Source organism: Anser cygnoides, chromosome 1, assembly GCF_040182565.1.
Source record: "Anser cygnoides isolate HZ-2024a breed goose chromosome 1, Taihu_goose_T2T_genome, whole genome shotgun sequence".
In the NCBI taxonomy this organism is placed as follows: Eukaryota; Metazoa; Chordata; class Aves; order Anseriformes; family Anatidae; genus Anser; species Anser cygnoides.
Window position 1 is genome coordinate 118269366 of NC_089873.1, and position 13784 is coordinate 118283149.

Consider the following 13784-nt stretch of genomic DNA (forward strand, 5'->3'; position numbering starts at 1 on the left):
CAGGGTTAAACACCTAATAATACGAGTAACTTTTCCCCAACATCAGGTAGTAGATACTAAGCACACTGGGAATGGATCCTGAAGGTGTAAGCATGAGCATCCAGGAAAAAAATGCAAGCTGACCCTCAGCGCTGTAGCTCCCTTAGCAAACCAACAGAGGCCTTCTGCTTCCCTTCCGTTAACTCAAACCATGGAGTTAAGTGGACACTGGAAACAAAACATAGACAACAGCAGCAGTGGAAATATTTATGTCCAGTTAACTGGGATTTGTACCAATACAGTGAGTGTTCCAGCTGAGAATTTCACAACAAAGTGGTCTTGCATTGTTTTTAACAGCAGTATTATCCTCGTGAAGGAGATGATGTTGAGGATCAAGAGTCCTATACTATACAGTGCTAAACAGTGTTCAACTTGTACTCAAGCATTTTAAGAACTTTGTTACTGCTGGCCCATCTCTCATCTTGACACCTGGCCCCTGGTGTGCTATTCCTTTCACTTCCATAAAACAGTTCATGTGCGTATTGACAGACTGGGCCTGACAGCTGGAGGCTGATAGATTTCATGATCTCCTCCCTCAGGCTCCATTGGGAAGATATTTTTGTGAAAATGCTCAGGATATAGGGAGTTTCTGCAAGTCTGTGATAAAAAACAGAGTTGAATCAAAGGTGTATGAGAATCGATAATCCATTCTTGCTCTTCTGATACTGTCCTCTCTTAATATAAAAAATGACTTTTTTTTTTTTTAATTGCTACAAGGCTAGACTGCTCTGGGGTGTGGGAGGGATTATTTAGGTCCTCATTCTGCAAAATTACAAAGGCAGTAAGCGAGTAGTTTCCATGACTGGATCTGGAGTACAGAATTGTATGTACCGCTTTCGTCATTAACTGCCCACTCTCAGGACTGTTTCCCTCAATTCTGATGAAATGAGTGCTGTGAGTGCTATTCTCTGTGTGCTAATCACTAGTGCAGTCGATATGGATTTAAGTCCAACATTTTTTCTGTGGGCTGTTTTTTCACCAAAGCTGAAAGCACGTCAGCCCTGCTAGTTTGCAGTTCGAGTTCATGTGAGGTTTCTGCAAAGTGGCGCCGGTGCTCTTTTTGTCCTAGAGGCAGCAGCCTCACTTGCCTGTGAAATGCTTTGGCATGGCCTTTCTAATTCTCCCCTGCAGAATAAGCTTGATGGCGGGATCAATTTTTAATAATTTACTTTCTTTTGCTGCAAAAATGGCTCCTTTTCTGCCATTATTGACAATTCCTGACAAAGTTAATAATTTTAATACAGGCCAAGTGAAAATTTGGTCTGAAACAAGAACGGCAGTCCCCTCCTAAGGCAAAAGCTGCTAATACTTTATTATTACTGTTCCAATCGTAAACTGGTACTTTGCAATCTGACTTAGCAAACGTTCAACTGAGCAGCAAAAATCAGTATCAAATACAGGTGGTCTTCTGATCAGGGAGCACACTGTTATACTCTGTGCTGGTCCAGTTCTGCTGCCTTGAAGACTTGTTGAGAAAAGAAAAAGCTACTGATATGATTTTTACATAATCTCGACCTTTGTCTTCTGATAAGGCCTATGATTTGGAGAATCCATATATAATTTACAAAATCTAATTTAAGACCCTCTCTCCATGCATCTCTTATCAGGCTGAGTGCTGCTTCTTCTTGGCAGTCCCATATCTTTTCTACTATGCTTATATAGAAAATCTGGACTGCAGGAGACATTGGTAGCTGACATAGTCTGTCCACCATTCCAAGGCAAATTAAATATAGCTACCAACATTAAAAAGGTATTTCTTTCACTAGTTATGAAACGCATACAAATTGAAGAATAAAATTCAACAGTCTTCCAAAGCAATCTCTTCCTGTGCTTTTCCTAATCCTCTGCATAGTGGAGGTAAGCCCTCCTTTATGGACATAAAAATTGACAGCACTCCATCAGACCCTAACCATGCTGAATAAGCGGCAAGGATTACTTGCAGACTAGTCTTGCAGACTATATTTTTGTTTATGCAGTCCAAAAGGTGATTATCTTCACTGCAATACTGATATTGTTGACTCATGTTAAACTGGTTATTCACTGTAATCTCACAATTTCTTCATGCACTGACAGCTGAAATTCCAGAGGACAGCAAGACAAACATCAGAGGGCAGCAGTCTGTGCAACAAATGGCCCACACAGATGTTTGTCCTGCCTGCCCACGAGGGTAGGTAAAGATGTGTATCTTCTTTCACTGCTGGCTGGCAAATTGTCATGTGTATTGCCCTAGGTCTGCCACAAGGCGTTCTGCTTTTTCATGCATTGACAGGCAAAGCAGACAAGCAGGGAGATGTGAGAAAGAGGAGAGCTGTAGAAGGAGACTATAAAAAAGAAAAAGGAACATTTGTGGAACATTGCCATTTCTTGATAAACCATTATCTTCTGGACTGTCCTCTCTCTTGATCAAATTAAGATCGTCATCTAACTCAAAATTCATTATTTCTGGACAATATTCTGCTCTGACCAAGCAGAACTGGTTTGAGGGGATGGGTTACCCTAAAACAAGCAAACACGCAAACAACAACAAACAGTAAATCTCCATGCATAAAATGCCATGCAAAATCCAGTGACAAGGTCAGGAGCTTGAGAAGGTGCCATCTCAGCAGTACCACAGCAGTATCTGTAGTAGCCTAGGATATCTTCTCTATTTGCCTACATTTGATCTAATCTAGACTTTTTTTCTTTTCCTTCTAATGAAACCCCTTGTCACATATTGAATGGTTATTTGTTCTTTGAATAGTCCTATCAACCCCCAGATTTGGAGGAGTACCTGGGAGTTATTATTATTTTTATTTTTTTTTTTTCAAACAGAACAGGTTTGAGGATAGCATGACAGAATGCACAATGACTATGGACTTGAGGCCTCGCTTTACTGTCTCCTGTGACACACACTCATTTTCCTGAGGAAGGGGCCTCCTTCTCAGGCTAAGCAGGGCAAAATCTGCAGAAAACCACTGCTCAGAAACTGGGTGCTCACACTTGCATGAACTGTTTACTGGACAAGGAGAACTGATTTGTGGTCTTTTGTCTTGCTTGTGATAACTTTCTTTTAGCAAACAGGCATGTAGGTTCCTCCATCTTTTGAAAAACTGAGTGCTTGATACTCACACGCTGTTGAGTCTCTCCCTTGCTAACTTGCCTGGTGGTGCATGCAAGTTCCACTGCTTAATTCATTACATACACGCTTACAGCTTAGAGTATAAGGGGAGGCTTCAGATATTCCTCTGGGGTAAGCATAAAGACTGTTAGGAGTCTTTCAGACTCCTTTCAGAATATTAAGAAGAATGCAGTAATCCTGCATAGAATGGGTTTCTCCATTTGCTTGTAGAAACAGCATGTGCTCCCCTCTAACAAACATACTTTCACTGCCAGCAGCTGCAGAGGAAGGCAGAAAGCTCTGCCTTTGCATGCTCACTGCCTTCCTACCAAGGGCCTCAGCATTGCCACACTGTAGTTCCTTCACCCACGTACACAAGCATCTAGTATCAGCTGTTCTCTGCTATGTGAGACTTCCCTGAGCATATTCCTTGCTTTGACTACGTGGTCGAGTAGCTGCAGGAGTAGCTGCTGTACAAAACCTAAAGACAGGCCTTACTAAACGCATGAGGCGTGCTTTCCTTCTTGGGGGAGGAACGTGCTCCAGTGAGAATGTCAGATGTGCTTGGGCAGTTTTTAGAACGAACAGCTGTAAGTGCCAGAACGCTTCCTGGCATCTTTGAGCGGTATATCACTATCACGAAGGGAAAGATAGAGTCGGGGCAGGCACAAAAAGTACAGAGACAAACCAGTAATGTCAGTGCACAACTGTTTTTACAGAGGCCCAGTTTCCCCTGACAATACAGTGGAACCCACAAGATAATTTCAGTCATGCCCCAAAGGAATGTATGACAGTCCGTATGTATTGTATGCTTGCACAGTCAGAGCAGAGTATTACGCCCCATTGCTGGGGAAGGGAGGGAAAGCTGAAAAAAATGGACAATATCTATATTCCAACAATTGCCCTCCAAGCTAGAGGAAGGCAGAAGATAGGTTACTCTTCAGTGTTCCAAGAGCTATGGAAAAACACAGGATAAGAACATTTCAGCATTTGTTGTGTTGCGTTTGTGGAGGCTTTAACAACAGCAAAACAAAGGCACATATGCCATCTGTTCCAAATATATGAAGCAATAGCCACTCACTTGAAAAGCGTAGGACACAGGCAGCAATTGCTATGAAATGAAAAAACAGTGTTTACACTTCAGGCTGAATGAACAAGTTGCTGAATGAACAAGTAGGTTTCATGTTAACTGATGGCAGCGTGTAAAGGTTCAGGCATGTATTGCAAAGCAGGCTGTGTTCTCTGAACATGCATCACGCAGAGAGGCATGCATAAGTGTGGGTGGTGAGAGTACAAGTGGGAACGGGACAAAGAGTTTGAGGCAGGACAGGAAGCCAAGAAAAAATGATGGTAGGTTAAAAGTGGAAACAGGGACTAGATAGCCAAGGACATGGACTTGGAAAATATGGGAAGAAAGAAGACATGGTAGAGATGCTGGTGAGAGATGGCAGAGTTATCGGGGAGGTCAGAATAGCTCAAGTCAATGAAAAATTAGAAGAAAGTCTATCACAGAAAAAAAAAAAAAAAAAAGGAAGAAAATATGAAAGAGTTTAACAGACCTGGAAAGCAGTGTTGGCTCTAGGAATACTAAGATGATGAGAGGAGAATAATTAAGGCTTGGGACACTGCAGAATGAGGGATATGGGATGTGACTGAGTGGAGGAAGGCAGGCAAGGAGCCTGGAGGTGGAAAATGAAGATGGGTGACCAGAAACTCAGGAAGATCACATCCCACTGTATGCCCTTGACCTGCCACACAGATCTGTATCCCTGAGACAACCTCCTCGTGAAATGCTGTTTTGTTACGTTTTCCCAGATTGCTGTATCATGAGCATACATGGCACAGATCATCCCCAACTTGAATCATTGTTCTGACCTTATACTCCAAGGAGATGCGCTAATTTCTGAAATTAGAAAACACCTAAATTTATAGATGATGGAAATGTAAGGCTCAGCCTTAACTCTGCTGGAATCTAAGTTCCGCTGTAACACTAACTAAAGCTTTAGAAACAACGCACTTTCTCCTTTTTTGTGCTAAATTCAGCCCCTTTAATATCTCAAATATTCATCTGACAGTTTATTCATCCAAGTGTGAGTAGTAGCCAGCACGAAGAAAAGATTTTTTGTTTGTTTGTTTGTTTTTAGAGCTTTCATATCCTGTCGTCAAACACTGAATAAGGTACTGCAAACTAAAGTAGAATCTGTTAAGTGGTAAGGCCTGCCTAGAACAAGCTCTAAGTTCGGCAACTGGAGTGACAAAAGAGAACACTATGTTCCCTCATTTTCCACCAAATTGCCTATGATGAGGAGAATATTATTTCATATTGCTGACAAATAATCATGCCATTTCCAGAGTCATTTTAAGACTAAGAAGAACAAGAGACATCAGGCATGATTTCTTGCTGTGATCTTTGACTGAACCCGTATCAGTCAGTAATGACAAATGGTCAGAGGAAGATGAAGTTCCCAAACACGTTATCAAGCCCTATCTCCGCAGAGCTGTGATGTATTGTGGCACTTGCCAGCCAACACATCTTCTTTTACTCTTTGGCAGCACTCTGAAAGATTTTTTGTCTGTCTGTATCAATAACACACCATCGCATTCACTTCAAATACTGACTGCAAGCGCTGTGGTCTGTCAGAGCGCCTACAGCTTGGGCAAGCGCGCCATGAGGGTGTGTTGCGTGTGGGGTCAGCCTGTGTGGTGTCAGCAGTTCCACAGCACTTTTGGGATGCCTGAGGAGCCGCAGGGCAAGCGGGACGCGTGGGCTGCCCCCGCCTTCACAGCTCACCGGTGGGGCGTCGACTGCGGGGCGGGCACGGCGGGGCGCCAACACCACATGGCGGCCGGCGCGGGGCAGGTGCGCGGAACGGCGGACGCCACCCGCCGCTCGCTCACGCACCCTGGGGTGCGGACAACACGCGTGGGGCGTCGAGGTGCCCACGGGCAGCGTGCGGCGAGCGCGGGGCGACGCCGGGCGACCCTGCGTGACAGGAAAGGGGGCGGGCGGCTGCCACTGGGCGGGCGGCAAGCCGCCGCCGCTCTGTCAGCAGTGCTGCAGGAGGCGGCCCTTAGGTGGCCGCGCCGATCGCCTGACGGCCGCGCCTCCGCCACAGCGCGGCCGCCCGGGGAGAGGGGGGGGGACGGCAAGGGAGGGGGGCGGGCGAGCGCGTGACGGCCGCGCTCCGCCTCCTGCTCCTGCTCCGGCTCCTGCCGCTGCCCCCCCCGGCGCCGCCACCTCGGCCCGGCGCGGGCGGGAGGCGCAGCAGCGGCAGCAGCGGGAGCACTGGGAGCAGTGGCAGCAGTGGTAGCAGTGGCAGCAGTGGCAGCAGTGGTAGCAGTGGCAGCAGTGGCGGCAGCAGCAGCAGCAGCAATGGAGCCGGAGCGCGAGTGCCGGGTGCTCTCCATCCAGAGCCACGTCGTCCGCGGCTACGTGGGCAACAAGGCGGCCACCTTCCCCCTGCAGGTGAGCGAGCCTCGCCGCTCCTCCTCTTCCTCCCCCTCCTCTTCCTCCTCCTCCGCGGGGCGGGCAGGTGCGGGGGGAGGTCTGGGGGCGGCCGGGCGCCTGTGTCCCCCCCCCGTCCTTGCTTCCCCCCGCCGCTGCCGCCGGTTGTCCCGGCGCTGGCCGTTAACGGCCGGCAGGGCGGCAGCTTCGGGAGCCCTGGCGGCCTCTAACGGCTTTAAACTGAAAGGGGGCAGATTTGGGTTATATATCAGGAGGAAATTCTGTGCTGTGAGGGCGGTGAGGCAGGTGAACAGGCTGCGCAGAGAAGCTGTGGGTGCCCCATCCCTGGAGGTGCTCAAGGCCAGGCTGGATGGGGCTTTGGGCAGCCTGGGCTGGTGGGAGGTGTCCCTGCCCGTGGCAGGGGGTTGGGATTAGATGGTCTTTAAGGTCCCTTCCCACCCAAACCAGTCTGTGGTTCTGTGATTGACAGGATCACAGAACTGTGTGTGGCTCCGCCGCCCGCTCTGCGTGCTGTGGGCTTCTGGGTTACAGAGCTGTGCTTTGGGTGTCCCATGCAGGGATGGGGAGCTGGGCTTGGTGGCCAGTGACACGTGCTAGGAGGAGAAAGGAAAGCCCCTTGTAGTCCTTGCATGTGGTGGAGCTTGGAAAGTCCTTCACCTCTCAGTAGAATGGAAGGACCTTAAGTGGTCCTTAAGTGGACAGCGTGAGGTTGGGCCAGATACAGGGGCTTTCGTGGCCAGGGTGTTGAGGGTGTAAGTGGATCCTGTCCTTTGTGTCTGTCATGTGCTGACTTCAGAGCTACAGAATCATAGAATATCCTGAGTTGGAAAGGACCCACAAGGAACATCGAGCCCAACTTCTGGCTGCACACAGGACCACCCAAAAATCAGACCATGTATACAAGAGCATTATAGAAATTATAGAATTGTTTGCTAAAGCCTAGCTGACAGTGGGAAAACGTTGGTGTGCTTTGAGACAAGCCTTTGTGTGTCTCGCTGTTCTCTGTTGTGAAATGCCTTTATCATATGGAACTAATCTGGAGCCTTATCATAAAGAGATCCTTGTTCCTTGACAGGAACGTGGGTACACAGCTTGCTGTCTAAGAATCTCATTGCCAGAACAGAGTGTGTTGTGACACTGGTTATCCTCGTACATGCTTAACAAACAGTGGTGTAATCTCACTTGACTAGACACAGGAGATGGTATACTCTGATAAATGGTGTGCTTGAGACCAGGCCTGCAACACGTTACGCGTCTCAACCCCTTATCATCATCATCCAATTGTCTCTTGAAAATTAGTATACAGTCAAGGGTGATGTACATATGAAGTCCACGTATTGTAGAGAAATCTGTGTACGTGGAGACCCCCTGCCTGAAAGGCTGCCATGATCTGCAGGCCAGCTATCCCTCCTTTCCTAATGGAATGATCCCTAAATTATGCTCCCCCCTCCGCAACCTATTTTTATAATGACAGCAAGGCACGCAATATTCCTTATTCCAGAAATCTCCAGTCTCTTAAACTGTTGTCTTTGTTTTCATTCTGGGTTAAAGGGTCTCTTTACTGGTCTGATACCCAGACTTCCTCTGGCATGTGGGCCTCCATATGACTTGGCAAGTTGGGTCTTGTAAAGTGTGTTTAGTTCCTGGACTGTGACACAATAAAATACTACAGCGGTTACAAAGTGCCCTTTGATGTTTTAGCTGGGTTTTGCTTAGGAGGCTATCAGACTTACGCTGTGTATTGTTCCTCAGTGTATAGCCTAACAAGAAATTGCTGGAATGGAGGAGAAAGGTATCTGGGAAGTGACTGAACTCCTACCACTATAGGCTGCACTTGGAAATTTGTATGTAGGCGACCCTTGATGAAGTTGTGCTTGCTAGAAAGTTACCTAAACCCTGGCATTAGTGGAACAATATTGGAGAGAAGTTGCAAGTTGCCACCAAATGAAGCTTTCTTTTTTTTTTTAGGTGGTGGTTTTTGTTTTTTACTTTTTGAACCAAGGAAAGGAATTATAAGCCTAAGTCTCTTAATTTAAACTTTTTATATAACAAGGAGACCTAATGCCAGTTCTGAGGATGGGTGTAAATCTTCTGCATGGTTATGTTATTTTTCGTTCTCTTGTTTTCCTTGGTCTTTTGAATCAATGATGGTTAAATGAGGCTTCCTTTGGAGCTCATCAGCACTGAGCTTGCCAGGCAAGATATATGTAGATGTGTGTGCGCACACTGTCTGACAGGCTGAAATCCTGACAAGAGCAGTTCAGGAATCTGCATTTGGACAGCAGCATCCAAACAGAAAACAGGTTGGTTTCCCTTGCTGTTTGCAGACTTCTGCAAAAAGATCACTTGTGTTTGAATGTCTTGATCTTTGGTGGAGATCTAAAGTTATTATTTATTGGAAAAATCCAGTGTAGCAATGTGCACAGCAGAGAACTTTTCAGCGTCCTTTCTTAACTAATTGTTTATACTTTATCAGGCTTGCTTGCACTAAAAGCTATAGTATTTAAAAAGAAGGTGCATGGAAAGGCTTGCTCTGTCTAGTATGTAGTAAATTCTTTCTATACAGCAAACACAGCAAAACAGAGAGTTGTATTAATGGAAATAATATAGCTGAGTGAGAAATACTAGAACCCTTTACACCATTTCAGGATGGAATACAATTATTTGTTTATGTAGTTTGAGGTTTCAGATTAACTATTAGGTCTTAGAGGAAGTGCATGCTTAGATTTTCCAGGTAGTTAAATACTAGGAGGTGAAATGTCCACAGCTGTGCTTTGAATTCTGCCTCATCAAAAGTCTCAATAGTTTTTGCTTGCTTGTTGTTATTTACCTTTAAAAGTTCTGATGGTGGTTCTGAATTATTTTTAAAATAGTCATAAGTTATTTCACAGTTATGTAACCTGAGCATCGTTGGTATCAGGTTTAGGTTTGTCCAGCATTTGAGAGAGGAAGGGTGGTAAAATGTACATTAACTTAGGGAGTTGCTGCTGTCAGTAGGTAAATGGTTTTAGACTACCAAAGAATGTTTCACTTATTTGACTACAACTTGTCATAGTTTTCATGACATAAAATAAAAATACGTGTATTCGCTATGCCATCCAACGTTACTTTTACCATATGTGTTTTCTTCCCTAGAGGGATCTCTTACTTGTTAACTTTAACTCTCATTTTGACTTACCTTTGCTACCTGACCTTCTAGAGAGCTTAGGTAGAACACGGCAGTAAGCAGAGGGTGCAGCGCTGGCAGGCAGGGTGTGCGAGGCTGCCTCAAACCGCTGGGTGAATCCACAAGGGCAGGCTCATCTCTGTTCTGCAGAGGTACCTCCTGGTCATCAGGAACATCTCAGTCGGCAGACGAAAATTCATCTGGCTCACCTACTACACCCATCGTGAAATCGGCTCTTGTGAATGAGTATTTCAGTCCGTGCATTCAGTCCTGTGGGCCTCCCTGAGTTTCCAGAAGGAGGTTTGGAAGGACAAGGAAGGCTCCAGAGAAAGTCCCAGCCGATTTCACCTGAGCACTGGACATTAGCATTTGGTGGCCTCTGGGTGAGATTGTGCTCCTGTCTGTAAGCCAGAGACTGTTGGGTTTTGTTTTTGTGTAAGTAACAATGACAGCCAAGGGGGTTTGTGCTTTCTTTTCTTACCTTGTGTTTGATTGCGCTAATGGAACATGATTATGTTTTTTTTGTTTTGTTTTGTTTTGTTTTTGTCTGCCCTAACACTCACAGACTTTGAGAAGGAGGTTTTGTCTCTACTTCGAGTATTTAGTTCTTGACTTGCTTTTTTGTACCTTGGAGATGGAGCTAAAAGCATGGAGAAATGCCGTACATTATTTAGCTCTGGAAGACAAAATTGGCTTCTCTGAATTGTAGGACACCACAGTAACAGCTTCTCCAATACAGAATAAGAAGGCCTTTTGAAATTTGTTCGGTGATTTCCTTTTTCTTTACTTTTTTTTTTTTCTCTGCAGAATGTAAATAGTTGTCTGTGTGGGTATTAATAAGGACAAGCAATTCTCATTCTTCTTAGACTAGTTCTCAATGGTTCTCTTCCACAGATACTCGGGCTGCATTTTTAGTTCCTTAATTGTAAAAAAGGATGGGAGAACAACTTTGACCAGCACAGATGGTAATTTCCTTGATACTTAAGGGCAGTCTTGAATTTGCATTGTTCAGCCATGGGTATAATGTGCTTTCACGTGCTGAGACCAAAACCGTTATAAACCTATCTCTAATGATTATCTGGTGCCTTAGCAAAAAAAAAAAATCAGGCTTTTTTTTTTTTCTTTTTTTTTTTTGAAACAATGTAGTCAAAAGTATCTGCAGAAGGAGGGGGAGACAGAGATGAAGAGGTGACTGCTGGTTCTGTTTTTCAAAAACTACTCCTTTTGCGTTAATTCTGTGAGTCAGAAGAAGAATGAATCAAAGATCTTTACATAATAATACTGGGAAATGTACCTACTGGCTCACCCTTATTTTTGTTACAGATCAAAGGCTGAAAAAAATAACCCTTAAACAAAAAGTAAATCCAAAGATAAAAGATATACTTTGTATTTGTAATGTCCAAAAATTGTCCTAAATTACACATCTGAAACGAGAATTGCGGCTTTAGATTCATACTTCAAATTAAGCTTCCTTGCCTTGATGTTCCTGTAAGGTAATCAAGGGTCATACAAAGTTGTTTGTTTGTTTGTTTGCTTAAAAAAAAAAAAAAAAGAAAGGCCACTTCCCTTAGGAAGGCTTATTCATATCTGTGTAAACTGCATTTTCTTGATATGTCAATGTCAGTACATTTAGTTGCAAAAATCCAGTGAAGGCCATGTTCAGAGTGAGACCCTGAAAAAGACTTGTAATCCAAAAGATCCCAACAAGGTGGTTCCATCTGGCAGCTTGGATTTCTAGGAAAAAGCTTTGCCATTGCTTTGCAGATAAAGAACAGAGGATGGCTCTCGCCCTGTAGGAGCTCTGATGTCCTCTGAGAGCTTTGATGAACTTCTGAGAAGTTTGTAGGAGATGGACGTTAGACCAGCATGGCAAGCTGGCAGGGAAAACTCCTTGAAAGAAAAAAAGGGAGGGAGCACTCTTTCAGCTCGCAACACTGCTTGAAGACTGAGGTAGTATCCATAACTGCTCGTGCAAATCACTTAAGTAACCTTTTTGTCCCTAAGAATCTCTAGAAACTGAAATGACATATTTTGAAAGCACAAAAGCTTTGTGTATTGTCAACAGTATTTGAACTTCTCCACTGACAAAATCATTTGACTTAGTTGATAAAGGATTGTTTCCTTCTTCTTCTTCTAATGTCTGACATCAGGGAGATAGCAAAATACTTCTTGTGGTTGTTCAGTGTTCCACAGCTGAAAGTGAAATTAATTTACTTTCTGGCCTTAAAAGTGTGTTAGGAATAGTGTTTAAAACAAACAAAAAAAAAAACCAAAAAAGTACATTGAGTTCAAATGAATAATCAAATGAAACGATCAAATGATCTCAATGTTAACTGTTTGTCATTTACAGCTGATAGTGCTAATTTTAGTTTCAGTTAATGGGAAATAAAATGTTTATGTGCGTCATTAATTACTCAACCTATACAGTGTGTAACACACACACAAAAAAGCATTACAGATTGCGTAATAGAAGTCATTAATCTCTTACCATTCATTCTGCTGGAGAGTGTATGTAGAGGACTTGGTAGTTCTTGTTGTCTATCATGGAAATACAGAAATGCTGAGGGATGTTCACACCAGTTAGTTATATATTACAGGTGAAAAACTGAAAAAAAGCATTTTAAGATGCATTAAAATTTATTTTGCAGTGTGTGTTTGGGGCCAGTTTACCGGTTGCTGCTTTAAACTTTTTAAAAGGAGATTATCTACTGCAATTGATTATTATAGTTCGCTAACATTTTCATGGTACGTTGTGAAAATTGCAACTATAGAGGTACATGTGCTGATATTTGACATAATATTTACACTGTGATGCGTGCTATAGTGAAGAGCTAGTAGATTTTCTTTGACATAAATATAATCTCTTGATCAAACACAACATAGCAAAGTGGAAAGATGAGGAAGTGGAAAGATGAAGACCATTTGGTGTCTAAAAGAACATGCAAATATTTGACTTCACAGCAAGCAAAATTGCTTTCCCCTGGTTTTCCCACTTTCTTTGGAAAATGGAGCCTTCAAGAAACTGCAAAACTTACAAAAGGACTGGAAAACCTTGCCTAGAGGTGGATCTGCACTGCTTGTATGGAGAATATCATGTACTCACGCAGAGAATCAGTAGCAAGTGTTTACTTGGTTAAGGCATTTCTTATTAGGAAATGGCATTATATTCTATCCTTAAAGATTGGATTTTCTGATTGTTTGAATATTTGCAGTTATCATATCTTTTTTTCTGCTCCAAATGAAACAGTTGAGAGAATATTTTTCCTGTATAAACAAACAAGGACAGATAACTGTCAATATTGGTCACATTTCTGCAAAAATTGAGCTTCAAGTTGAAGTTAATTTCATTTACACATTAGTTGAAATGTACCAAAGTGTATTAAACATAAAAGTATAATTTGGAGTAATAAAATGAATCTTGAATTGTACATATGAAGATGGTAGAAAGATACACCTGAGAAAAACAGGTGACATGCAAAGCTACTGACACTTTTCTAAAATCTGCCTTTTAGTAAAGTGCTGCCTCTTTTCATCTTTTCTGTTTGCATCCCGAAATACTGGTCATCTTTCCTTGAGGAGCCTCTTTAGTCATTTTAGATGAAGGATACAGCATTACCCATGACCAGCTGAACACATGCCAGGCAGGTATTTTTAGACTCTTCAGACAGAAAAAACGCAAGTGAAAGTTCCACTTCAGTTGTTTGCGTTGTGTGGAGAACTGGCTTGAGTTGGTGAAGCAAAGTTAATGTGAGGAGTCTGACGGCAGCCCTGGTACAGAACGTGCCAGTTCTTCTGAAATCACTGTCTGTGGGAGCACGTGCATCCATGTAGTACTCTACAGAGGAGAAAGTAATGAATCAACCAAAGAAAACTGTTGATGAGCATAACACTTGAAACATGCCAAGAAGTTCCATGTTGATGGATAATACGTGTCCCAGCAGAAGCCAGACTAGTTCATCATCTTGTGGCTTGGCAGCACTGGGGTAACTTGTCATAGCAAAAAGTATTACAGAGCT

The 13784-nt window shown here is 43.5% G+C and overlaps 1 protein-coding gene and 1 pseudogene across 2 annotated transcripts in view; both read left to right on the forward strand.

Annotated features, from left to right (window-relative positions):
- Window positions 1–6461: 6461 nt before the first annotated feature.
- The window catches only part of PDXK (pyridoxal kinase), a 50075-nt gene continuing 42752 nt past the window's right edge, over window positions 6462–13784 (forward strand). Inside the window, exon 1 of one of the 2 annotated variants that reach the window (XM_066979637.1) lies at window positions 6462–6602. In XM_066979637.1, the coding sequence (XP_066835738.1) occupies window positions 6510–6602 (93 nt within the window). In that variant the 5' untranslated portion in view covers window positions 6462–6509. Of the gene's footprint in view, window positions 6603–8633; window positions 10152–13784 lie in introns of those variants that run through there. The other variant, XM_066979631.1, reaches the window with a different exon arrangement.
- Window positions 6480–13784, forward strand: part of LOC136786600 (ubiquitin carboxyl-terminal hydrolase MINDY-3 pseudogene) — a 28908-nt pseudogene continuing 21603 nt past the window's right edge.